Raw genomic sequence first — 24430 nt, forward strand, 5'->3', positions numbered from 1 at the left:
AAAATTCTGCAGAAGAAGGTGAAAAACATTTCAAGAAGGCTGCAAGTTTATCAGCGTGGAATCTGAAATCTGCTGTCCAATGACGCCATTCTTGCTTTCAAGAAAATTTCGATTAAAAGGAGTCTTGCACGAACAAGCGTCCGTGAGGGTTCGGATACCATGACTGTGAGAAGGTTACGATAAAGCATTTGTAGACTATCTATAAGCTTTTAGAAAACTTGAAATAAAATCTCGAGTTTTTTATCACAGGAATCCTTCGAAAAATAATGTGTCCTAGTAAGATGCAAATTTTTCTCGAGGAAAATTTCCGAAAAATAGATTTTTGAGGAACTAGTTCTAAAAAAGCTCCTGTACCTTCAATTACGAAGAAATTAAAGACCACTCGGTAATAGCAGCTTTTTTTCTGAAAAGTATGGAGCTGCCATCTAAAAATTGTTCCAACAGGAAAACTTTGATGTAGATGGTTTAAAATAGTAGTGCCGGACTTGTAGGTCTTAGTTGACCTCACATAAGACGTGGCCAAAAAGCGCGTCTCACGTTTAAATTATAATTGTGTTGTGAATCCATAGTATAACGTATTAAAACAGCGCAAAGAATGGATTTCGACCACATTTTCTCCCAATTTTACTTCACTCTTTCATTTCATTAGGGCGGGTGTAATGTAGCGGTTAGAGGTTCCGCTTCCTGTACGATCGGAGGTTCGAATACGCCTTAGTGCTCACCAAGCCTTTCATCCCTCCGGGGCCGATAAATTGGTACCAGACGTGTCTGGGAGGATAAAAACACTGACTAGACACATCGGCTAGCAACCACAAGTCATGGTATGGCCAGTTACACGTTCGTAAACCTCAAACGATTCTGAACTGAAGTGAACGCGGGGGCGCATCCCAAGCGGATTGATTAACGCCAGAAACTTTGTCCTTTATTCTTTTATCCTTTCATTCCATTACCTGATCACTGTCAGTTTAAGGGCTATTGTTGAGGCTATCAAGGTTAGGCATGTGAAACATACGCGAACAGTTGTAACATCGTACGATTATAATTAGGGTAAAAAGGACATGAAGCACGGTCGGTGTAGTGAGGTAACCTATATTTGACTCATAGCAATTGTACAGAGAACTCTACAAAAATCCACCTCTCGTCGCTGAGGAAATCGGAACACATTTGCGTGGTGATCTGAGCTACCGCTGGACCATGCACGAACGTGGATTGAAGGAAATCGCGAATGATGTCATAAAAATTTCCCATATATCACAAGATGCGTTCAGCATCCGTTATGAATGTGAAAAGTTGGAATATTTCAGATATCCGTCCAGAAGTTCTCGCAGAAGAAAATCCTCCGAAAATAGAACCGTCTTTCGTTAAACGACGATGACTGATGGCTTCTGACGTCAGCTCCTTTCAGACGGCGCAGTAAATCGGATTTTAAGGAGCATTTCATGGTCAAAATTCAATTATCATATTGAAACAACTCGAAGTCGTAAAGCTGCAAGTTCGGAGCGTGAAGAGAACCTCCATCTGGATTGAGGGAATGCTGCAAATGCGAATAATATAAGAAATGCAAGTAAGTAATATAAGGAGATGTGAAAAAATGTTATTTGACTCCGAAAAAAATTGCTTCTTAAGCTGCGAAGTAATTGTAAAGCTTTTATATTCCATTCATTTTTTTACTAACAAACTGTGCGGTTGGAAGACTATTTTGATTTTGACGGATCTTCATGCTCAACCTTATCCTTCTCCATGTTATTCCTCCTGAGAGTAATCGATCAAGACGAAACAAGCTTTTCGCGTGTGGGGCAGATATGCCATGATGGTGAGGCTACACTTAAAAGGGGATTAAACTTTTGGAAGTGGGGTGAAACGTTTTTTGTAAAATAAAAAAAAACAGTACAATTACTCTCAAAAAGTGGTTAGTGGAGACATTTAGGCACTACAGTTTACTGCGATCTGCCCACCCCATCTCTTATTCCTCGGTCTGTCGTCTCAGCAGGATGCTGTTAATTTAATTTATGAGTATCTGAGGAGTTTAACGATAGGAACAGATGAGAAGGATGAAGAGTTTAAAGGGCTGAAGAGGATTACATAAAGTAGAGTTTGTGTGAGAAAGATTTTCAGATCGTAAAATGGTAGCATCCACGACCTTCCATGTATCTCTGCATGATGAGGATTCGCTCTGTGTGTTCTTAACTTGACCCGGGTACGCGAGGTTGTCCCGATCCTTTATTATTGGGTAACGTTTCGACGAAATCGTCTTCTTCAGTGCCTGAAATGGTGAAAGTCTAAAACACTCTATCCGCTCGACAAAGAAAATCCTAAGTTTGCCGCCGGATCTTACAATTACAAGCGGAAGTATAAGTCCTACTTTGGAGAATTTTTTTCCGCGCAAGTAAATATTCTTGGTGAGATGACTAGTGCAATCAAAAAGCAACCTTAATTAGGGAGCGAGTAGCGCCTTATCCCTCAAACTCTTTGAAGGACTCAGAAAAACAATGTTTTTGTTTTGTCGAATTGAAACAAAATAATTCCTTATGTATGTTTATTCTCAGCCAATGAGGTGAACACCTTAATTAGCATTGATCTTTTGGGCGATTGTGATGTCGTACACAAATTTTCCACTCTACATCTCTAAAAATCTGAAAATGGTTTTTAATTGTGATTAAAATTAAACTCAAAAATGTAAAAGTCGACATTTGGCCTCTGGTATTCCAAGGTAATCCCGGCGTACTACGGTTGGGTCCGTTCACCGCCATGGTGAATTTGCACGAGCCGCTTCACAAAACGCTGGATTGAGTAGAAAGCACCAGTGATTTGGGAAAGATCCGATACTATTTCGATTACACATTCGTTTTACTCTACTAATAAACAAAAATCACTTAATAATAATGAGCAACTTATTTCTAATCATATCTTATAATAAGATACTTATTATGAGATATGAATAGAAATAAGAATAATGGATAATGTTTTTAATAATTGAATATAAAGTTAATAATAATAATAATAATAATAATAATAATAATAATAATAATAATAATAATAATAATAATAATAATAATCAAGAATAAATTATCTCTAAATGCTCTTTAATAATCCACACTTTTTCTTTCCTCAGAACTTTTAGAATTTTTGTTCTTCAAACGGACTCTGCTTGATAATCTTGCCATATTCCGAGAACAAAGCGGTGCAGAAAGAAGCTAAACACTTTTCTATATTAAGACTGAACTAAAAACTAAAGCTTGAATTCACTAGTGAATTGGAAATTGATTACAGAAGTGCATTTTTGTGAGATGTATTTCTGGTGCAGATTATTGCAAATTCGTGCATATGTGTGCATCGGTGAGCAGCAAAAACGTGTGTTGAGGACGTCCTTCTGATATATTCAACATCTGACGCATGTTAAGTGTTGAAAATTCTAGCAGCTAAACTCGTTTACTGGTTTCTACCAAACAAATGTTGAGCATAGGAAAAGAGGGCAAAATTTCGACAATATCCTGATGAAACGGAAAAGAAAACCTTTGCTATCAAGAACGATTAGGGATGTATGCTGCATACAAAGAGATATAGGGAAGTGAATATGGTTTTGTGTCAGCTCTGAAAATGCGGAAATCCAGGAAAGATGTATATAGGACGTTTTCGGACAAGATATCACACAACAATTTTAATATGCTCAAGTATGATGAGTCTTCTCAGTCTCGCGTGGCTATGAAAAAATGACGACGATTTTGTCAGCGATGATGTCATCTACAAATCACACCGAGAAATAATTTCACATCTTCAACAATGATGGAAGCACTGATCCAGGGTAGGATGGCACTTCGTGGAATAAACGCTCAAATCAATCCCTATTTAAGCCTCCGAAGACGGCGAAAAGCATACATCAGGCTAATAAGTTCTATGTAAATGGATAGATAATGTAGATATATCAAAACAAAACAGTTTCACACTCATCTTCGCTGGGATACTCGTCAATTTCCGCAGATGCAGGGTTCTTCTGAAGCACGACATGGGCACCGTTGAACGGTTAGGGATTTAATAGGGTGTCCTGTGTTAAAGGCATCACCCCAAAAATCCGGGGTGGTGCAGGTTTCAGATGAGTTATGCCTACAAGGGGTCGTAGATTGTGGGAAGGAGGGTAATTTCGTCCATTTCTTTCGAATTGCCGTAAATAAAATAAAATTGGATGAAATAATACTAATAATAAAGTAAAAATATAACTGCCGTAAAAAATGACCCTGAAGCACGAGGTGTGCAAGGCTGGCGCGCTACAACTCTTCGCAGATAACACTTCGCTGCGGAACGCTCGAACCCTCACATCTCCTGGGCCGTTTTTTTAGAAGAGAAGAGACGATCGGAATCACCTTCTTCCCCATAATCTATGACCCCGTATAGGCACAATCCACATGAAACCCGCACCACCCCAGATTCGTGCGGTGATTGCGTGAAAGGGAGCATACAACGAATCCGAGGTGGCGCGGATTTCAGGTGGAGTGTTTGTATACGGGGTCGTAGATTATGGAGACGGGGGTAGTTCCGCTCACCTCTCCCTGCATCACTGTAAACAGCTGCCTCCAGGATGCTGTTTTGTACGACGCCATCTATTGCAGCGCTCCACCCTCTGCGCCGCCTCCGCCCTTCGATTCGTCGAAAATCAATTCGAACTGCCCCGATAGGCAGTAATGGACGCTACACGTGCAAGGGTGGCGCGCTGCGATAGAAGGCATTGTACAATACAGCATTCTGGAGGCGGTTGTTTGCAGTGATGCAGGAAGAGATGAGCGGAACCATTCCGGTCTCCATAATCTACGACCCCGTATACGGATACTCCACCTAAAATCCGTACCACTCCACATTTATGATATGCTGCCTTTAAACATGACACAGTTTCGAGGATGAACGACCAGAAAAGAAGACTTGAATTTGAATTTCAATAGTGGAAGTAGATCAAACAGATCAAACCGATAGCTTTACAAGGGCTACTTTCTTTCGCTATTCGCTACCAGGTAGTATAAGAATGTAGAAAGTAAATGATGACTGAAAACATACTGTACACCGTATCCCTGTAGTGTCGCTCAGATTAATACCGTTAAACCTTAGTATTTCGACATGTTCACGAGAAAAAAAAATGACAGAACTTTGCCAATTCCAAAATTTACAGAACATCGTTTATAAAAATATCGGCCTATTGTTTTTTGAATGCAAAAATCGCCTGATGTTCTATGTAAGTCCAAAATTGAAAAAATTGTACATCAGGTGTCAGAAGATTGTTCAGCGATTAACCCATTGAACTCAATTCATTTATCTTAATAAAAACTGTTTTGTTTTGTTTTCCTTTTTCCTTTACCATATTCCTAAAAACGAAATCACTCTCAAGTGTTTCAACACTAAGGAGGAAACTACGTATATATTGTCATCACTAGCATAATATAATGGTGACAATAATAATAATATATAATAATGACATAATATAATAATGGTGTAAAACAGGTAAATTTTCCTTACCCGAATGCTTCAGCTTTTAAATGTTCTTCAAAGAAATTAGTTCTTCGAAGGTTGCAGTTCTTCATTATATTTAAAAGTGGATGGGAGCATAACATGAAGAAAATATGGGGATGCGTGTCCACTGCGATAATTGGAGGAACCACTGGGCTACTATGGCATGCTTTGTTAAAGTGATGTTTTCGGGACAAATGGAAGAATTACTGGCGCCCGCTCGACCAGGATTTTTCACGACTTTTTTGAATTCGTTCTGATTTCGAGGATGCTTTTCCACTCTTTTCACGAAAAAAATATTCGATTCACTTGAGAAAAAAAATCACCTCCTCTTCAGAAAACATCATTCATATGTAACTTTTGTTTTAAAGCCTTGAAAGGAATGTGGGAAAAGCGATTTTGTGAAGTGTCTTGCTCCGAAAAACCCTCTTATGCAAGACGTCGTTGGGATGTCTGCAGTCGGACAGCGTCATTCCCCATATTTTCTTCATGTTATGCTCCCATCCACTTTTATAGAGTATAATGAAGAACTGCAACCTTCGAAGAACTAATGTTGCTTTGAGGAAGAACACATTTTAAAAGCTGAAGCATTCGGGTAAGATGAAAATATTACTCTGTTTTTACTACCATTATTATTATTATTATTGTCATTATTATATATTATTATTATTGTCATCATTATATTATTATTATTATTATTATTATTATTATTATTATTATTATTGTCATTATTATTATTATTATTGTTATTATTATTATTATTATTATTATTATTATTATTATTATTATTATTATTATTATTGTGATATACAAAACTGTCATGATGTAATAACCATCTTCTTTGGAAGAACGAAATGATAGAAAAAATTTGTGAACAGTTATCTGTCGCCTCTAGACCTGGCTAATCCAAGAGGAACTGACGCTGAAAAAATTTGCACATCTATTTAGGTTTCGGATGATAATATCACGTTTCGTGCCACTTATGGGGCTAATATCTAATATATAATATTTAGAAATAAGCACTTCGATAAATAAAAACATAAAAAGGATAAAGTGTTCCGTATTGATCAACTCTTATGGAGATGCGCTTACGCGTTCTCTTTCAACTCAGATTCACAGGTTCGTTTGAGGTTTATGAACGCTTGTACAGCCTTACAATAACTTGCGGAAGCGAGCCGATGTGCCAAACCAGTCCTTTTCACAATTCCAGACAAGTCTGAAAGTATTGGCTAGCACTAGGGCGGTTTCGAAGCACAGGTCGATCGTGCGGTCACAGCTGAACCTACTACCGACTGCGCCACACCCTCCCACACGATAAGATGCAGACTTTTTTCTCCACGGTTTGATATCACTTTGAAGGCATTTCTTGTTGTTTTGGTTTATAAGCTTATTTAAATCCGTGAAGATCCAGTCGTTAACAGCAATCCATAATCTCGTCGTAGTTTAGCCAAAACAGCTGTCAACAGAGCAGAAGAGCATCATTCTGCTTGATGCAGCTAAGTACGAGCAGTGAGCCGAACGCATTGGGGGATTTCAAACAATGGCAGCGACATGGATGAATAACGAAAGTCGAAGGCATCGCGGTGACAAGTATCCTCCTGAGAATTCATGCAAACACGCTGCCCAAGCCGGAACTCTATGTGTTTCGTTAAAAATTCCATTTTTCAAACAAGTGCTAACTAGGATTCTTAGATACCTCAAGAATTCTGAAGAAACGTGCCTCAGTCAGGGTCCTATTGAAGGCAAAAGCGAAGGATTGAAAAGTTCATAATTCCTTTAACTCACCTATGCAGTACGACAAAAGAAAAGACGACACTGTTTGATTCGATCTATTTCACCAATCCAGAATCGTAGAGGATAATAAAAATGTTTGCGACTTTGACTTTGACTTGAATGGTTTGGTTGGCCTTTGGCGGAATCGAACCATCGGCCGTGTAAACGTTATGGTAACCTCTTATCACTTCTTTACATCCACGTGCAGAACGGTGAAGCAATTTTCGGTGTCCTAACGTTGTTACCAAATGGTAGCGGCTTCTTTGGGAAAGCATATAAGACTGGTGCTAACAGAACATTTGTGCGGAAAGAGAAATTGAAATGCTTCTCAGACTCTTCATTGTCAGAAGCAGGAAAGTCTAATCACAACTTTTAAATCATATTTTAAAGAACTCTTTGTCATCATAATGTAATAAATTTGCTGCATTAAATGTTTTTTTAATGGTCCTGTAATATTGAAATGCACTTGAGATGCTCATGATTGCAAGCAAAATCACAATATTCTCAATTTTTGGAGGACAATTTTCGTTCAATAGATAGGGAACCAGCAACCACTGGGTCGATCGGTGTCGAGTATCCGCGCAAAATGGTAAATAATTAACTACATTTTTACTTCATTTCTATTAACTCAATCAAAAAAAAGCAAACAAAAAAAAACCGCGGAGATACGTGAAGAATCAAAATTTAAAAAATGAGGCAAAATTTCTCACAGTCTGCAAAAGCACAGATCTCGTTTCAATGCTTTTCACAACATACTTACAACTCTCTTCGATGCATTATATAGTAGTTTTATTTTCTATCAAATGCTATTGATTCGTTAAGTCGGTTGGTAGCCTTTTTTTCAGATCTTCTCTAACATCGTTTCTGCAATACTTCATAGGAATAGACAAAATTTCTGTCCAGATGCAGGAAGGCATCGAAAACCAATGGCGCATCTCAGGAGTCAAATTTCTCACAGACACGCACAAATTCAAAGGAAAAAATCTAGAACATTCTCGAGCATTGAGAATTTATAACACTAAATTAACTAAGAAAAGAGGTATGTAGTGAAATTGATGGAATAATTGTAGTCATATTGAGAAAGCAGCGTAAGAGCATGGCACAGAGAATGCTGCGTGGACTCGGGAGTCAATACGGTGAAAAGCGATACATCATCACGGAAGAGCTCGTCAAGAAGCCTCTCAAATTGCTTTTCCCTACATGCGTAAAGGGAAGCATCAGAAAAATTGAATTAACAGTCATTTATTTATGATTTTCAATTTAGCTCTATGGAATGAGGAGTGAGGGCAACAAGCATACATATGAACGTCATACTCGTCGTGCATTTTCCCTATGTTCGGCTCTCTACTTTTATTTCTTCTTCTACTATTTCGCCGCTTGTTCAGCAACTCATTTCTTTAATTAATTTCTTTCTAATTCACCATGCCAGAAGCTTTATGTCAAAACTGGACTGAGAGTAAGTATTCGATTCTTTACTACTAAATAAGTACACAGAAAAAATAATCAAGGAAAATTAAGTGCTCTCTTCAAGGTTCTTCTTAACGACGAATGAACTGCTTAATTCGAAGGCATATGATCAAAGACACGGGAACAAAAAGAGAGGAAGGTTACTCAAGTTTTACTCAACAGTAAGTGAAAGTGTGGAGAAAGAAAATTTAGAATAATTACTTCCGAAAGCAATTTCATTTCTTTAGGTATAATATACTTATTTCTGCTTTACATTATTCGGATTTCGACTTACGTTCACGCTTACAACAAAACCTCTTTATCAATAATATCAAAATCACTAGGAATCCAGCAGCGAGTCCGATGATGACGGCAAAGATGTCGATGAAGTAGTACTGGACCAACGACAATTCTCTTCCGTAAGGATCGAGATTTGGCAGACGTCCGAACCTTTGAAAACAAAAAAGTGAAACGTTGTTATTGGACCATTTCGACTTTATTATGCGATCATTCATTATGATCAGAAAATATTGTTGTCTGAGAGGCAGTGGCACCGCATGTGCGTGATTAATTTTTTTTTTTTGATATGTTATATATCAATTTTGATATCTTGTGTTACTTACTTTATTTAGTTACATTACTAAGATGGCAGCAGCAGTTTGGCCCAGCTCTTCCAATAAAATCTTAATAGAATGTGGACTCTGCAGTTTTAGATAACGAAGTAATGAGATGCGAGGTTTGCTCATGCAGTCCAAAAAATTTGGACGCGAACACAAACTCACAGCGGCTACTTTCTGTTATTGATTGATTCAAACTCATAGCGAAGTTTTTTTAAAACACTTCCTTTCTTATAGCGTTTTTTTATGGCTTCCGTGAAGATTTTTCACCGTCCTGTATATTGCAGGAGAACCATCTGTCAACCCAGCACACATTTTTAATGGCAGGGTATCACGATCACCAAATTAAGAATGTGAGCTTCATTCCGCTTACTTTATTTTAATCGTCTTAAAAAACGGAATGGAAAACAACCTTCGTTCCTACGAAGTAAGTCAGAACGCGCCAGAAGATCTTCTCCAGTTTGGATCTGGAAGTCTTATTAGGAAAACTTGGACAAGATGGTCAGACGATCTCCTCATAATGTTACCAAGAAGCGTAAGCTGTTTTCTGTGACTAATTCAGAAAACCGAGCAAGACGTTGGTGTTTTCCGCGTGCCATACGCCGGTACACCATATTCGCTTCCAAGTAAAGTACTCTGTTATGGCACACCATCAGCAAAAAGTACCTTAGCAATAGTCTAAACAGCTTTCTCTCAATACAGACAAAGGTCTCCATCACCTTCGACGGCACTGCCCAAGTCGCCAATCCGTACTTCATGGTAGTGCAAATTGGAGATTGGTAGACTCGCAGCTCGACTTCGTTGGCGATGGGATGGTGCAGCGCATTTTGCTGAATATCTCTGTCGTAGCTGCCGCCGTTTTTCAGCATACTGCCCAAATAACAAAACTCATCCACAGATTTAATATGTAGTCCGTTCATCTTGATTTACGCTGAAAGTCTCGAGGAGACCCACCTCTGGTTGCGTTTATCAGGGCAGAGTCGCAGTCTGTGAGGTGCAGCTAATTTCGGTACAAGGTTAACCACATGTTGTAACTTGGCACTGCTAGAAACGACTACTGCTACATCTTCGGCAAACTCGAGATCCACCAATAGACACAGGTGGTGATAACACGACACCTGGGGGACAATGCTCAACTGTTCTTCGCATGATGTCATCAGCGGCAAAGTCGAACAGAAAGGGTCTCCTCTCGGCCCCTTGTCTCACTCCAGTCTCCACTTCGAACAGTGTAGTATATCCAGCTTATATTTGAACGGGAGCAGTTGTTCTTATATTCACGTTATTTATTAGGGACTCAAATTTTTCCGGAGCTCCATCGGCGCGAATTACTTCAAGAAGATAGCCTCTGAGAAGTGTCGAACTCAAACCCCTCATCCACAGCGATCCGGGTGGACTTGAAGTCCAAAAAAGCTAACTGAAGAGACTTTTTTACGTTCTTATTCAACTTCTCTCTTCAGAGTAAACACCTGACCAATCGTCGATCGACCAGGTTAAAGGCCGACTTGTTCGTCGCACGTAGTTTCTTCGCGATGCTTGATTAGCCGATCTAGGATGATCTGTTTATTGTAATGAACATTGTACATTGGGGCCGCGTATACGAGTTTGATTGCTACCTGCACGTGGTGGTCCTGCTTTAACTAAACGCAATCAGGCGTTCGAGTGTACGCATTGGGAACGTACGAGCTATATAACCTGCACTGATATATGGCGAAAGCTTCCCATACGTTGCAAAAAGGTGCTGTCGTCCAGTACACCGCAAAGTACAAAGCCCATAACCTGAAAGGTCAACTGCCTGAAGGGAGCATGGAATCTTTGGCAACAACCATTCGTTTCGTCACGCTGAACTGCCGAACACTATCGAGTGAACTCCAACAAGCCGCTCTATCCAGACTTCTGCGATATCTCTGTGTGCCTTTTGCTGCACTGCAGGAAACACGCATGAGAGATCGGCCCGTCATCAGCATCGAAAATTACACCATATACTGCGGCGATGCTGATGAGAACAAAGTAAGTGGCTGCGCGATAGCTGTGAGGAACGATTACAAGGACCTGGTGGAGGAATTTGACTCAACATCGTCTAGATGCACCTTTCTACGACTGCAGGATCGCAGAGGACGTAACCTCTAAATCGTAAGTGCTCACGCGACTACGGAAACTGCTGAGGACAACAGTAAGGACGCCTTCTATGATGAACTCAATGTGTTGATGTCTAAAATACCAAGCCAGCAGGTGGTCATTGTCGGAATCGACGCAAATGCGAAGATGGGACTCGAACAGCAATCCGACTACTATGTACTATGCAGCGGAGCGCACGTCGGACAACGGTGACCGTCTGGTCGAGTTGTGCGAACAGACGGGCCTCATCATCGCTTCCACGTTTAAGAGGAATCATCGACGCCATCAGCTCACGTGGCAGGGGTCAACCCTTTTAACGCCTAAAGAGCAGCGCAAGCGGAAGATGAGGACTCTTAAACTTCAGCTCGACTACGTTCTGGCGAGGAAAATTCCTCAGTCAGATATCCGAAAATCTAGAGTTTTTTGGGACGTCGCGTTCGACTCTGACCAGTTCTGACCAGTCTAGTTCTTCTCAGCTTCAAGATACGATTCAACAAGAGAAACCGAGGAGTTCCTCTTCAACCGAAAATCGACATAGCAGGTCTGAAAGACGATGAATGCAGAAGAAAATTCCGCCAACGTGTGTCTATTCATGTTGGAGTACGGACCAGGAAGAAGCTTAGCGATGCGGATTCCTTCACAAAGTGCATCCAGGACGCTGCAAGGGAAACGCTCCCGGTTTTATTGCCCCGGAAGAAGTTTGCCTTTGCATCTGCGGAAACAAAATCCACATACAATTCTGTATGTGTCGCGCGCAGCGCTGGTGACTTCAACCAGGAAAAGCGTCTTAGAAGGAAGCTGCGTCGTCAAGTGCAACAAGACCGCGATAACGAGTGGACGTCAAGAGCGATGGAGTTTGAGAAGGCGTGGGAGGACAGGAACCCGCGGAAAGCCTATGCTCTACTAAAACAGTATAGCGGCAAAATGAAAAGATGTTCCCTTGTCCTCAACACTGCCAATGGGTAGCTGTCGGTGAAGCAACCCTTCCAATTTGGAAGGAACACTTCAAGACCTTGCTGAACCGGCTAGCACCGTCAGCCCCTGAACTCGAACACGTTCATAGACCGATATATGCGGTTAACGAGGAGCCACCGACCGTGTCGGAGGTCCTGGTCTGTATTCAAAAAATGAAGAATGGAAAATCTGGCGGAGACGACGGGATTAGCTTAGCGATTAGATTAGAAATGCTTAAATATCTTCCTCCCTCTGGGATTCGTGAGATGACAAAGATCTTCCGTTCAATATGGATAGACAAAAGGATACTTGATTCGTGGAGACACGCTATCATAATTCCCCTCCACAAGAAGTTATCCGTCACGGACCCCAGGAATTATCGAGGAATCTCTTTGCTGCTTGTTATGTACAAGCAGCAAAGTAGTGTTATGTATTGGAGCGCATTATCCTGGACCGACTCATTAAACATCGCGAAGAAACAACGCGCGACGAGCAAGCTGGCTTTCGTCCTGGCCGATCTACGATTGACCAGGCGTTCATCGTCAGGAGAGTGATCGAGATCTGGCAGCAGTATTCGAAGCCAATGCAACTAGCGTTTCTGGACTTTGAAGCCGCGTTCGACTCTCCTCACCGAGGCCGTCTTCTCAACGCGCTGAGCGCCGATGGAGTACCAAGAAAGTTCGTTCGCTTGCTAGATGACATGAATCAACAAACAACTGCTGCAGTTCGAACACCAGCCGGATGTACAACACCGTTTGAAGTTGTAACTGAAGTAAGACAAAGGGCAGTGGCAGGACCTTTCCTGTTCAATTTCGCAATCGACGACATTATGCGAAGAACAGTCGACCAGTGTCCTGCCGACATTGTCTTAGCACCATCTGGGTGCACCTTGACTGACGTCGAGTACGCCGACGATGTTGTTATGTTATATTCGCGGAAAGCAGTACGAAACTTCAACATGTTGTCAATCTTGTATCGAAGCTGGCTGCAGCCTATGGACTACGCCTACGCCCTGATAAATGCAAGCAGATGTGGATCTCTTCGAGACCACGAACGGGAATCAGGGTGGACGGACAACCGATAGAACTCGTCGATGAGTCCTGTTACCTAGGCTGTACGCTGAAGAACAATGGCAGCTACGAGAGAGATGTTCAGCAAAGATGCGCTAAGGCCATTTCTGCATTTAACTCGTTAACGAAATACCTGTGGTCGACCCCCATCACCAACGAAGTCAAGCTGCGAGTCTACCTATCCGCAATTCGCCCCATCACGGATGTACGGGTCGGAGACTTGGGCAGCACCATCAACGGTTATGGAGGGGCTTGATTGCACGGAACGAAAGCTGCTTAGATGGCTACTTGGCTACTTTTGGTCTAGGGTATGTCACAATGAAGATCTTTACGCAGAAATTGATGTGGTATACCGGCGGATGACACGTGGAAAACACCAACATCTTGCACCGCCATCGAAAGTGGCTAAAGTAAATCTTCTTCGCTTCTTTGGTCATATATTAAGGAGACCGGCAGATCGCCTTCTTCAACGAGTTCTGAGGAGTTCGGGGGGGGGGGTTCGAGCTCGGGTTCGAGCTGGAAGAAGCCACCTGGCCGAAAACGGAAGTTCTGGACTGAGGCGGTGAAAGAGGACCTGAAGACACGGCGTGGATAGGCAGTTCAGGCGAGACGTAAGGTTTCGCAGAATATGGAATAGCGACGAATGGATTGATTGTGTGCAAGCTCTCGCAGAAGATCGAGAAGGTTGGGCAAAGCTGTGTTCAAGGACGGCACACCTCGGCGAAGATGTGAGTAATCGCGTCAGGCGATGACATCAGCCCGCCGATTAAGTCAAGTAAGTCAAGTCACTCAGCAGCAGAATTCTTCGGTTAATCCTGGGATTCGTGTTTCTTGTGTAGAGGAATTATGATAGCGTGTTTCCACGAGTCAATTCGTTCGTCAATCCATATTAAAGGAATGGTCCTCGTCATCTCACGAATCCCAGAATGAGGAAGAGACTTCAGCATTCCTGCGCTAATTCCATTCCACGGTCCCCACCAGATTTTCCATTTTTCATCTTTTGGGCATAACCCAGAACCTCCGACTTGGTCAGTGGTTCTTCGCTGATCGCGATTATGTTGGTCGTTGGACGTGCACGAGTTCAAAAACAGACGGGACCTGACGGTTCAGCAAAGTGTTGAAATGTTCCCTCCAGATGAGCAGAGTTGCCTCCTTGATAGCGATTCCTTGGAAAGTGTTTAGGATAAGCAAACACAACAGAGCAAATCACAGCAAATGCGAAAAGCTTTCTCCGGGTTTTTGTACTCCCACCACTTTTCAAATTCCTTCGCTCTTGACGTCCACTCGTTCACACAATCACGTTTCAGCTGACAACGCAACCTCCTTCACAGATGCTTCTTCTGGCTGAAATCACCAGTAGTGCGGGCATTACATGCAGAGTTGTACGTGGATATTGTCTCCGCAGATGCAAAGGCGAACCTCTTCCTTGGTGCTAGAACCGGGAACGTTTTCTTCGCAGTGTCTTTAATGCATTTGGTGAAAGTGTCAGTGTCGTACACCTTGTTCTTTCGAAGGTGCATCAGCACTTACGATCCAGAGTTTGAGTTCTCTGCTATCTCAAAATCGAACAAAGGTACATCTCGACGACGTTGATTTCCACCAGGTTGTTGTAGTCGTTCCTCACAGCTACTGCGCCGTCATTTGCTTTCCTTTCTTGAGCCCTTTCGTCCAATAGACGGTGTGCTTGTGAGTGCTGTGATGGAGCGATTCCTGACGTGTGTTTCATACAATATAGGAAACGGTGCAAGGAGGCATCGCAGAAGTCTGCACGGCGCCGCTTGTTGGAGTTTCACCTGACAACGAATTGCAGTACAATGTTGCGAGACGGCTGTTTGACGCCAAGGATTCCATGTTTCCCCCAGGTATTCAACATCAGGATATTGGCTCTGGCATGATCTTTGACAATACCGGCTATAGCACATACCTTTAGAGGTCCTGGACGACAACACCTTTTTGCGATGTGTGGGAAGCTTTTGGCATATAACGGTGTATAACAATAGCTCGGACGCTCCCAAAGCGTACACTCGAGTCCCTGATTGCGTTTAGTGTGAGCAGAAGCACCGCGAGCAGATCACAATCAGACTCGCATGCCCCCCATAAAGTCGTTTGACGTCTAATAAGCTAGGAAATGACCTTCTCCACACAGACATTTATTTTTAAAACATATTTCTCCCTTTAGGTTATTTAGTTTTTATTTTGTTCTCGAATCTTTCCTGTTGCGCTTACCTGGCAGCAAATTCCGCATGCTTCAGCAGAAGTTCGTGTGGAGAAATAGGTTGGTTCCGAAGCATTTGGCGAAGCCGTTGCGCTTTCTCATTGAAACTACAAAATTGTTTTCTGAGTCGATGTGAAAAAATGAGTTTAAATTTCATTGCAACGTAGAAAGAATCGTAGGTGTATTCGAAAAATGACCTTCGTTAGTGTAAGGAAAAAAATTACGTTTGGATTCTGTAAAAGTGCTTTTTTGTCAAGCAGTTGTGCATTTTTTTAATGTAAAACGATTGAAAGTCTAGAAGATGGGCGTTACAGTTCTAGATGGTGGTGTTCATTAGTTTCATTCTGCAGCATTTGCACTGAAGCAACAGGTTAAGCGGTGTCTCTCACCACTCATCTATTTGCCTATCTCTTCCTAAAGTTTTCCTCTAATGATGAAAATATTACAAATACAGTGGATGTCAAAGTGCAAAATACCTCTCTAGTCGTTCGAGTCAAACTCCAAATACTCTGCAAAAATTGTAAAGTGCAAAAGGACACTTTGATCGAACATGTGGTGAATTCCCTCACTATGATTTCTTGTTTCACATTATGAATGTCATTGGATCATCAAGTATCAATTGGTTTTGCCTGTAGTTCAAGCCTTTATCTACAGTGAACGATATTTTCATCTTAGTCCTAAAGATGGTATGTGCAGTGAAGGGTTGAAAAAAGTGACTAACTCGTGATTCATTTCACGTTTTTCACGTAGGATGCGTGTCATTGAACAGTTATTCAAGGAGAATTGCAATTGTTTCCAAAACGGTCCTTTTTTACATTAGTGAACAAAAGAATGTGGTCGAACAAGGATGGCGGGAAGCTAAAATTCGATGCACGCGGTTGGACGCGTTTCTGTTTGGATTTTTACTTCTATTTTTCTCGTCGCGTAAGTTTTCATCCATTTCATACTTTACAGAAAGTTGCACCCGATCATAAGATTAGCGGTTCCTCGTTCAGGTGATTTCAGACCTTTTCACCGTTGAAAGGACGTTTAGTTGGAATTATGAATTTCCATACCTCTGCGAGCGACATGAATCCTTGATCGCTAGTACGTCTACGGAATATTTAATTAGTGATTCATGCAATTTCACTCCTCTAATGTCAATTAATTAATTAATTGTTAGTTAATTGTCAAGTAGAAAAGTTGCAACATGAATGTGATTAGGAAGAAGATGTATCATGCACACTTGGCTCTGTTGTTTCAGGACTTCTAGAACCAGCACTTTCTTCAAAGTTCATATCAAAGAAATTGACCTTTGGTCAAGTGGAAAGGGTGTTGTATTTTTTACCGTAGTGACATTGTATGTCGTCTTTTTTGTGCTGTTTGTCTAAAAGGCTCATATAAGGGATGTCATATCAAAAACTGTACCTTGGATCTTCGAGAACAGTTGCAATTGCAGTGCGTAGTTTTTCCGCGTCTGCGATGTCGAACTTCTGCAGCATTATGGCCCCTCCGTGTCGCACCAACATTCGCGCGTTACGCATTTGGTCGCCAAATAACGGCACCTAAAAATTAATAACCGACAGTCTGAAAGCAAACGAATTGTGAAAGCATGTTGTTTTTAGAAATAAAAATCTTCAGCTGCTGCTTGATTTTTTTGATGAAGTCCGCAAGAGTCTCCCTATTTGACTCAAATCAAAATCACTTAACTTCTTTGGAAAACAAATTTCAAAAAAAGTAATGAAAAATGAAATGAATATAATTTATGAAAAAATATTCCTCCTGAGTACTAAATTGTGTCTGACCATTGACTTTCGCTTGGATCGCTACATTTCCGAAGTGGCGAAAGTAAAGGTTTGGATCAAGGCGTCGCTAATCGAAAAAGTGCGACCTTTGATAGAATAAGGCAAAGTCACTGTTGAATGGTTGGAAAATGTACATTTTGTAAGACACAGGGAAGCTGGGTCAAAATTATGTAGTACTAAGGTGAAAATATTTCAACTATGAATTCTCAGGTGCTAAAAGGCAGTGACGTTACGGTTTCCCTTGTTCCACTACAGCATCCTCACATTTCGCTTGCCTTCAACTGCTTTCGTCTTGCAATACATTTTCCTATCTATTTCTTTCAAAATATTGCAAATTCTTTGAATACCATCGAAACGAGAACAATCTGCGCCTGTAGAGTGCAGAGAAAAAGATAATCATGATAATACGAAAAAGTGCAGATAAACTGAAACATACTACGATAGCTGGTTTTCCCATGAATGCCACCTCGTTAGTACTAGCGATCCCTCCATGAGTGATGAATAGCGATAATCTAGCATCACCTAAAAATCCCATCAACAATGATATAAAGAAAAGTGCAGGGGTGAAAACAAAGAATCGGAATTTCCTAGACGGCGGATTTAATGACAACACCATTTTTTCAAGTTTTGAGTTTGATTCAAAGAGATAGATAAGATAACAGTGATACAGTGATAACAATGATAATAAGATAACAGTGCTGTCGCTAAACGAGCACTTTTTCATTGTTAAAGCTGTTATCATCCCACGAATCTGAATAGTGGTAAACGGATTTTATTTCCGGTGGAGTATTCGTATACGAGGTCGTATATTATGGAGAAGGGGGTGATTCCGTTCATTTCTTCCTAATTGCCGTAGAAAACGGCGCGGAAGATAGGGCTTCGAGCGTTCCGGCGCACTACTTTCTACAAGGAGTTCGATTGGAGTGCGCCAGCCCTGTGCGGCGCCGCATCTTCCGGGCCGTTTTTGCGGCAATTAAGAAAGAATGGACGGAATCACACCCCTCTGCATAATCTACTATCTCGTATACGAATCCTCCACCTGAAATCCGTACCACCTCAGATTCGTGGGGTGATGCCTTTAACTCAAATCTGGTCTTCGGATAACAGCATTTAGCAAAAATAGGAATATTTTAGCCTTCTTTAGTTGAACGATCAATAGAGATCAAACAACAATTGAAAATCAACAAAATGTTCAGATTCATTTCATAGCTTCTGTTGGAGAAAATGAACTAACAAAGTTCGCGCCAATGACCAAAGTTCAAACAAATCAAATGCGTTCGACAAATCACCTAAGGAAAAGAAGAATCAATCAGGAAAAGGGCGGTGAGATATTTTGAGGGGACTATGTCGACGTACTTGGTTGGATATTTTTTAACCACTCTTTTACCACTAGCATTTCAAAACAGAGATTCAAAACGAAGATAATTTATCAATCATGTCATGTCACGGACAATCATAACATTAGCTCATACATAGTTTTGACGCACTAAGACGTACTATCTACTATGCTTCCCACAACCCGTTTCAAAGACGGACGCACTGTTGTCATTTAGATTCAGTTCAGAGGACCTAAAGTCAGTGAAGGAAACGCAACTGCACTGACTGCGGCAGATCTCTATGCAGGGTCAAGCGTGCGTTGAGAAATTCCTAACAAGGGATCGTAAGAAGGATGTCAGGGCAGGAGGGGATCGTAAGGTTTGTCAATAGAGGGGAAAAGAGCAAGAAGAACAGGACGAGGGGATAGTCGATCCTAAATAAATACATATTAAGGGATGCAAAGTTTTAGAAAAATAGATGGCGTGAAGTTCTGAAGACACATTGAGATCAGAATAAATGCGAGGGATCATGAGTATGAAGGCAAGAAAAAGAGTGTAAATTATACAATGCGTTCTGAACTAAGCCCTGCGGGCTTGCTTTAAACATCATCCCACGAATCTGGGGTGATACGGGTTTCAGGTTTCACATTTCGTAGATTGTGGGGAAGAGGGTGATCCCGTTCATTTCTTCTTAGTTGCTGTAAAAAACGGCCAGGAACATGCGGCGCGTGCACAAGGCTGGCGCGCTCCAATTGAACTCGTAATAGAAAATAGCGCCCCGGAATGCTCGAGTCCGCATCTTCCGGACCCTTTTTTCACGGCGATTAGAAGGAAATGAACGGAATCTCACCACTTTCTGCAATCTACGATCCCGTATAGCTTTGACCATCAGGAATCCACATCACGTCAGATTCGTGGGGTGATGCCTTGAAAGTGAGCTGTTTTGGAAAATCCCACCAAGAAAATGGAAAATATTGAGTATGAGCGAAGGAATCAAAACAAATGAGTTTCCGGTATTCACTGTCTCCTGTCAATTTGAGGACATGTGTTTTTACAGAAAGCTTATTTTTTGCGATTTATTGGAGGTTTCGTCAAATATCAAGTGGATAAATCAATATCACATGAAAAGTTCTACATCTTTGCATGTTCAAAACTGACCGCAGCTGAAACATATTAAAGAAGAAATCGGAAAAATTCATAGGACTAAGAGTGTTCTCTATTGTGTTGCGCCGACAGATGGCTAGCCTAGTTTGTTAGCGATTTATGAACTGTCAAAAATCAAGGTAAAAAATGCAAAATACCGAAGTCGCAACTTTAGCTGCAAAAAAAAAACAGAAGATCTTGTTGAGCTGGAAAACCAAGAGATGAGATCCTCCTATAACAAATAGTTTTCTTGCTTATTTTGTAAGAAAACAATTTTTAAGCTGGTAATGTCGGCCCCTCCTGGAGTTCAAACATATCACTTTAGTCAAATTCACAAAATCTTCAGAGTCATGGAGTTAGCCGTGAGAGATATCAAATTGTTCGCAACATTATGTGGATTACGAATATGTAACTATCATTTCACTTTTCCAAAAATATGTCCACGTCAAAAATCATATATCCTTGGGGCGCAATTATCTCGGACTCAGCCTTGTTAATATGCACCCGCAAGAAATTTTTCGGGAACTGTTTCCTTGATAGGTTTTGAAAGTTCTAATTACATTCATTCGGTAGAGCTCGCGCTTACGAATCTGCTGATGTGTAGATCTTATGATAAAGATCAAACTGAGGCGAGTTACGAAAAGAAGTCGAAAAAGACGCGAATCCGCGTCTTTTTCGTCTTCTTTCGAGAAATTAGCGATCCTACTGTACTTACTGTACTTATTATACGACCTACCCGAATACGACCCTCCCTCTCCCCCTTCCCATCTTTCCTCCAACGTGAAATTCGATAGCTGACAGACGGAAAGAAACACCAAGTATTAGAAGGATCAAATTGGCTGAAATGTTGTTTAAATATTAGGATTGCCTCTTCAACAGTTTACGGTCTCATGGTGGCGTGGAGGTGACTTTGAGTATCAAATTGCGGTGCTCAGAGGAGGTTCGTCCTCCGACAGACTCTCGCAAAATGAGAAGGAGTTCGATACATCGGACGTTAGGACTTCTCGGAATCGGAAGCCTAGCTAAGAGTAAATCACTGCTAAGATTCACTACTGTTTTAACAAAATATCGAGCTGCTCCCTGATCCATCTAGCTTGTACGACGACTTGTGGTGAAAGCTATGCTCGCCAAAGCAGGGCTGCTTAGTTCGGGGAAAAGTCTCTTTGCCCCTCCAGCATATTCACTGCATCAGTACCCTGCACACTGGGTCCTGCCCTCTCAGACGTCGAACGGTGTGGCGATCGTTGAGAGGCGATCAAACCTCAGGTTGTCCAGGACGTCTTTGATTCTAGACCAAGGTGACACATGGACAACTTGCTATGGAGACTGTTTCAGACTGTGTGCTTCCAATGCAAGAACAGCGTTCATAGACGCTGACGTGCATGCTCTCTCAAAGCAGCAGAGCGCATGAAATTTCACGTTATCGCTCTGCAAGATACCAAGACCGGATGTAGCGACGTACAACATATGAATGACGGTACACTTGTCATTCGTAGAGAGAAGGTTCCGTCGCAAAATCTAGGCGGTGTTGGTTTTGTTGTGCACCCATCTATCGTCCATCTTGTCGATTCTCACGAGATCCTGTTACCTCGTCTGGCCACCCTTCATCTTCGCCCTCTGCGCCAAAAATTCATAAGGATCATCAGCTGTCACTCTCCAACATCAGCAGTTGATGAATCCCGATTGAACGCATTTTATGATGAGCTGGAGGAGGTGGTCAGCAATGAGAAGTCCTTCTACAAATTTGTTGTCGGTGACTTCAACGCAAAACTAAGAAAGACTACCGATGAGGAATGCAGGATCGGGAGATTTGGACTAGAGGACCTGAATGAAAACAGCAATCGTCTCGCAGAGCTGTTGTCCGCCGCTCGCTTCTTTCATGGAAGTTCTCTTTTCATTGAAAAAGATCATCGTCGGTGGGCATGAGAATCGCCCAAAAGCACGACTCGTGCGGAGATCGACCCATACTGACCAACCGGAGGTGGTGTCTAGTTGACGTCTCGGTACTACCATACTTTTGTAGTTGTTCTGATCGATGTAAAAGAACATCAACAGCAGATGAAGCCCAGCCTCAAGAAAAACTTTATTCAATCAAGTGTTCAGCCGCTTGAACCTCATAAAGACCGTGTCGAGGGTCACAGATGCTTGCCGCCTGCCCCTTGTTCTAATCTTCGTGAGAATGAATGGATGAGAAAGTCTTCTACAGCGTAGAACCAAATGCAACACTGTCAGCGCTACTCCATCTAGGTGTATACTTGTATGTTTGGACATCAGTCAATTGCATCAGCCAATCGATGCACTACTAGGATAGTGGATAAAGAAACCACTCTGTTGGAAAGAAAGGGGTGTACGTGCTGATGGAAGATTCCTCTCCAATCTTCGCGAGATGTCTTTTGACATCTTTTGCACTATGATTTAGTTTCTCCACCTCCCCTCACCATACCTTTGGGAATGGAGTACGACAAGGCGATACTATATCGCCGATGCTGTTCACGTCTGCTCCGCAATGGATAATGAAACCACTTTGTTGGGAAGAAAGGGGCATATGTTCTGATGGAAGATTCCTCTTCAACCTTCGTGAGATGTCTTTTGACATCTTTTGCACTGGTGAGATGTCTTTCGAAGTTCAACCAGTGCACAATACGTAGCACAACACACAAAACGGATTGACCAACTGAGAGCCCAGCTGGATACTACTCAGAGACCTCGTTAACGTCACCCACGAAAATAAAAAGAACGCGATAGGACATGGAACAAGTGGTCGGCTGAGTCATTATGGAGTCATCTGTATTAGCAATCAAGGAAGCGAGGGCGAAGAGTTAAATTTAAGTTTTTGGAAAAAAAAAAATTTTTAAAAAATTTTAGTGATTTTAATGTTACTCTTGGCGTTTCTGAGAGTCAATGAAGTGATTCTGCTACATCTTGGAGACCTTAGTCGCAAATGTGGAGATGTAGGGTGGATCACAATTAGAAAATCAAAGACAGAGCAAAAAGGAAACCATACCATTGCCTTCGGAATGAGAAAAATGGGAAAAGAACTGTGGAATACGTTGTGTCCGCTTCTATCCCGTTACTTGCCAGAAGAGCTTATTTTCAGCAAGAGTCAGTCATTGTGATTTTCTTGAAGAGTCGTCCACGACTCTTCAAGAAAATCACAATGGAAGTAGGAATCCGAACGCAGTACCTCACATTGCACTTCTATCTAAGGTAGAGCAACAAGTCCAAAGAGGAATCGATCTCACTAACACGATGCTGATCGGTCGGTGGAAATCCGCCAAACCCTTTGGATGCTACGTCGAGTCTACACCCGCTTCGCTCACATTTGAGCTTGCTTGTATTGTACTGCTTGTATTTGCTTCAAATCACGTAAACTGTTCACTTTTCTTCACACAGTTGTTTGTATGGCAGTTGCCAATTTCTTAAGAAAGGATAAAAAGGATGATGATCAAAGGACCAGGCAAACGCTCATAACGTTTCATGCGCTTTTTCACAAATTCGTTTGCAATTATTAGTGCAGTGCTGCACCAATAATTGCACTGATTCAATGCAATTTTGGCACCATCGCGCAGGAATTGGAGGTGAACATCAATAATTCGATTGCCGCCGTCGCAAAGCTTTTCATCTTTATGGAGTATTTTCGATCAACACGGACACAAACACGGGCTAAACGAGTTTTTTATAACATGATATTTATACATTTATATTGTTTGCCTTCCCTTCCGCGTTCAACCCATAGTCTCGCAGTCTAACTTTTCTTGTTCAACAGAAGTCACTGTACGTTGTACGATATAGAAGGTCACATAACATTAATAAGAGTCTGTTTTTTCTGAGCGTTTAAGCTATATTGATCAATCAATTAAATGCCCGGAAATATTCGACACTATAGTAGTCACAGAGAAATGAGAAAACAAAACCCACTAAGAAGTGCAGCTTGTGGGATCCATCCACTCAGATACACGTTGGTATGCTCAATAGCAATAGCTGAATTTTCATTTTCATATTTCCAGATGAATGTAACATTCGGCATTGATGCAAAAGTACTCAGCAATGCGTGTCTAGAAAACAGTGGGTTGAGAATCTCAGAATACATTAACAAAAATGACAACAAAATGAAGTGATCTCTAAATTTTTTTCTAACATCCTCTTATTCAGAAGATCTAAGACAGCAACTCTGTTATGAATGAACAAGCCCGAAGGTCGGGATAACCCCGGACTTCAGTTCACTTCACGTTCACTCGCCCATTCATGTCATGCCGCTCATTTGTTCATTTCATGTCAACGTGTGTTAACATGAAATGATGGGAGCGTTTCCTGCTGCAAATCCTACCTCACGCCTCAAAGCGGCGCAGCGGTGGCCCCGGCCGTCGGGCAGCTATGGTGGCGAGACTTCGTCTCGGCAGGTTCAACCATGCCACAAAGGTGTCCGGCTAGTAGCCTGGTCCTTGGGCCAAGGCTACAGGCTAGCTAAGTGAGGAGGTAGTACGACGATTCCGGTGCCAGGCTGCTA

General features: G+C 41.7%; 4 protein-coding genes across 9 annotated transcripts; 2 read left to right on the plus strand and 2 right to left on the minus strand.

Moving 5' to 3' along the window:
• Nucleotides 1-8984: 8984 nt before the first annotated feature.
• On the minus strand, nucleotides 8985-10483 carry RB195_006791 (uncharacterized protein; the record flags this gene model as incomplete). Its single annotated transcript, XM_064180077.1, has 2 exons — nucleotides 8985-9159; nucleotides 10281-10483. The coding sequence occupies 2 exons, from the start codon at nucleotides 10481-10483 to the stop codon at nucleotides 8985-8987; spliced, it is 378 nt and encodes a 125-aa protein (XP_064036978.1).
• A 547-nt stretch (nucleotides 10484-11030) lies between these two features.
• RB195_006792 (uncharacterized protein) lies at nucleotides 11031-13479 on the plus strand (the record flags this gene model as incomplete). Of its 4 annotated transcripts, XM_064180081.1 has the most annotated exons (4): nucleotides 11581-11837; nucleotides 11918-12403; nucleotides 12505-12553; nucleotides 12835-13479. In XM_064180081.1, the coding sequence occupies 4 exons, from the start codon at nucleotides 11581-11583 to the stop codon at nucleotides 13477-13479; spliced, it is 1437 nt and encodes a 478-aa protein (XP_064036981.1). The 4 variants fall into 4 exon arrangements, with proteins under 4 accessions (XP_064036979.1, XP_064036980.1, XP_064036981.1 ...); XM_064180078.1 differs by lacking the exons at nucleotides 11581-11837; nucleotides 12505-12553; nucleotides 12835-13479 and adding an exon at nucleotides 11031-11333 and having other exon boundaries at nucleotides 11925-12407; XM_064180080.1 differs by lacking the exons at nucleotides 11581-11837; nucleotides 11918-12403; nucleotides 12505-12553; nucleotides 12835-13479 and adding an exon at nucleotides 11031-11453.
• Nucleotides 13480-13668: 189 nt separating this feature from the next.
• On the plus strand, nucleotides 13669-15395 carry RB195_006793 (uncharacterized protein; the record flags this gene model as incomplete). The annotated part of the gene is made up of 3 exons (XM_064180082.1): nucleotides 13669-14027; nucleotides 14091-14193; nucleotides 15201-15395. 3 exons carry the CDS (start codon nucleotides 13669-13671, stop codon nucleotides 15393-15395), a joined length of 657 nt encoding a protein of 218 aa, XP_064036983.1.
• Nucleotides 14762-24333, minus strand: RB195_006794 (uncharacterized protein; the record flags this gene model as incomplete). 3 transcript variants are annotated; one of them, XM_064180083.1, is made up of 7 exons in its annotated part: nucleotides 14762-14809; nucleotides 15259-15400; nucleotides 15692-15787; nucleotides 17088-17224; nucleotides 17901-17986; nucleotides 23842-23978; nucleotides 24311-24333. In XM_064180083.1, the coding sequence occupies 7 exons, from the start codon at nucleotides 24331-24333 to the stop codon at nucleotides 14762-14764; spliced, it is 669 nt and encodes a 222-aa protein (XP_064036984.1). The 3 variants fall into 3 exon arrangements, with proteins under 3 accessions (XP_064036984.1, XP_064036986.1, XP_064036985.1); XM_064180085.1 differs by lacking the exons at nucleotides 14762-14809; nucleotides 15259-15400; nucleotides 24311-24333 and adding an exon at nucleotides 17729-17835 and having other exon boundaries at nucleotides 15688-15787; nucleotides 17891-17986; nucleotides 23842-23950; XM_064180084.1 differs by lacking the exons at nucleotides 14762-14809; nucleotides 15259-15400; nucleotides 24311-24333 and having other exon boundaries at nucleotides 15688-15787; nucleotides 23842-23950.
• Nucleotides 24334-24430: the final 97 nt, after the last annotated feature.

The sequence above is a fragment of the Necator americanus genome, chromosome I, assembly GCF_031761385.1.
Source record: "Necator americanus strain Aroian chromosome I, whole genome shotgun sequence".
NCBI lineage: Eukaryota > Metazoa > Nematoda > Chromadorea > Rhabditida > Ancylostomatidae > Necator > Necator americanus.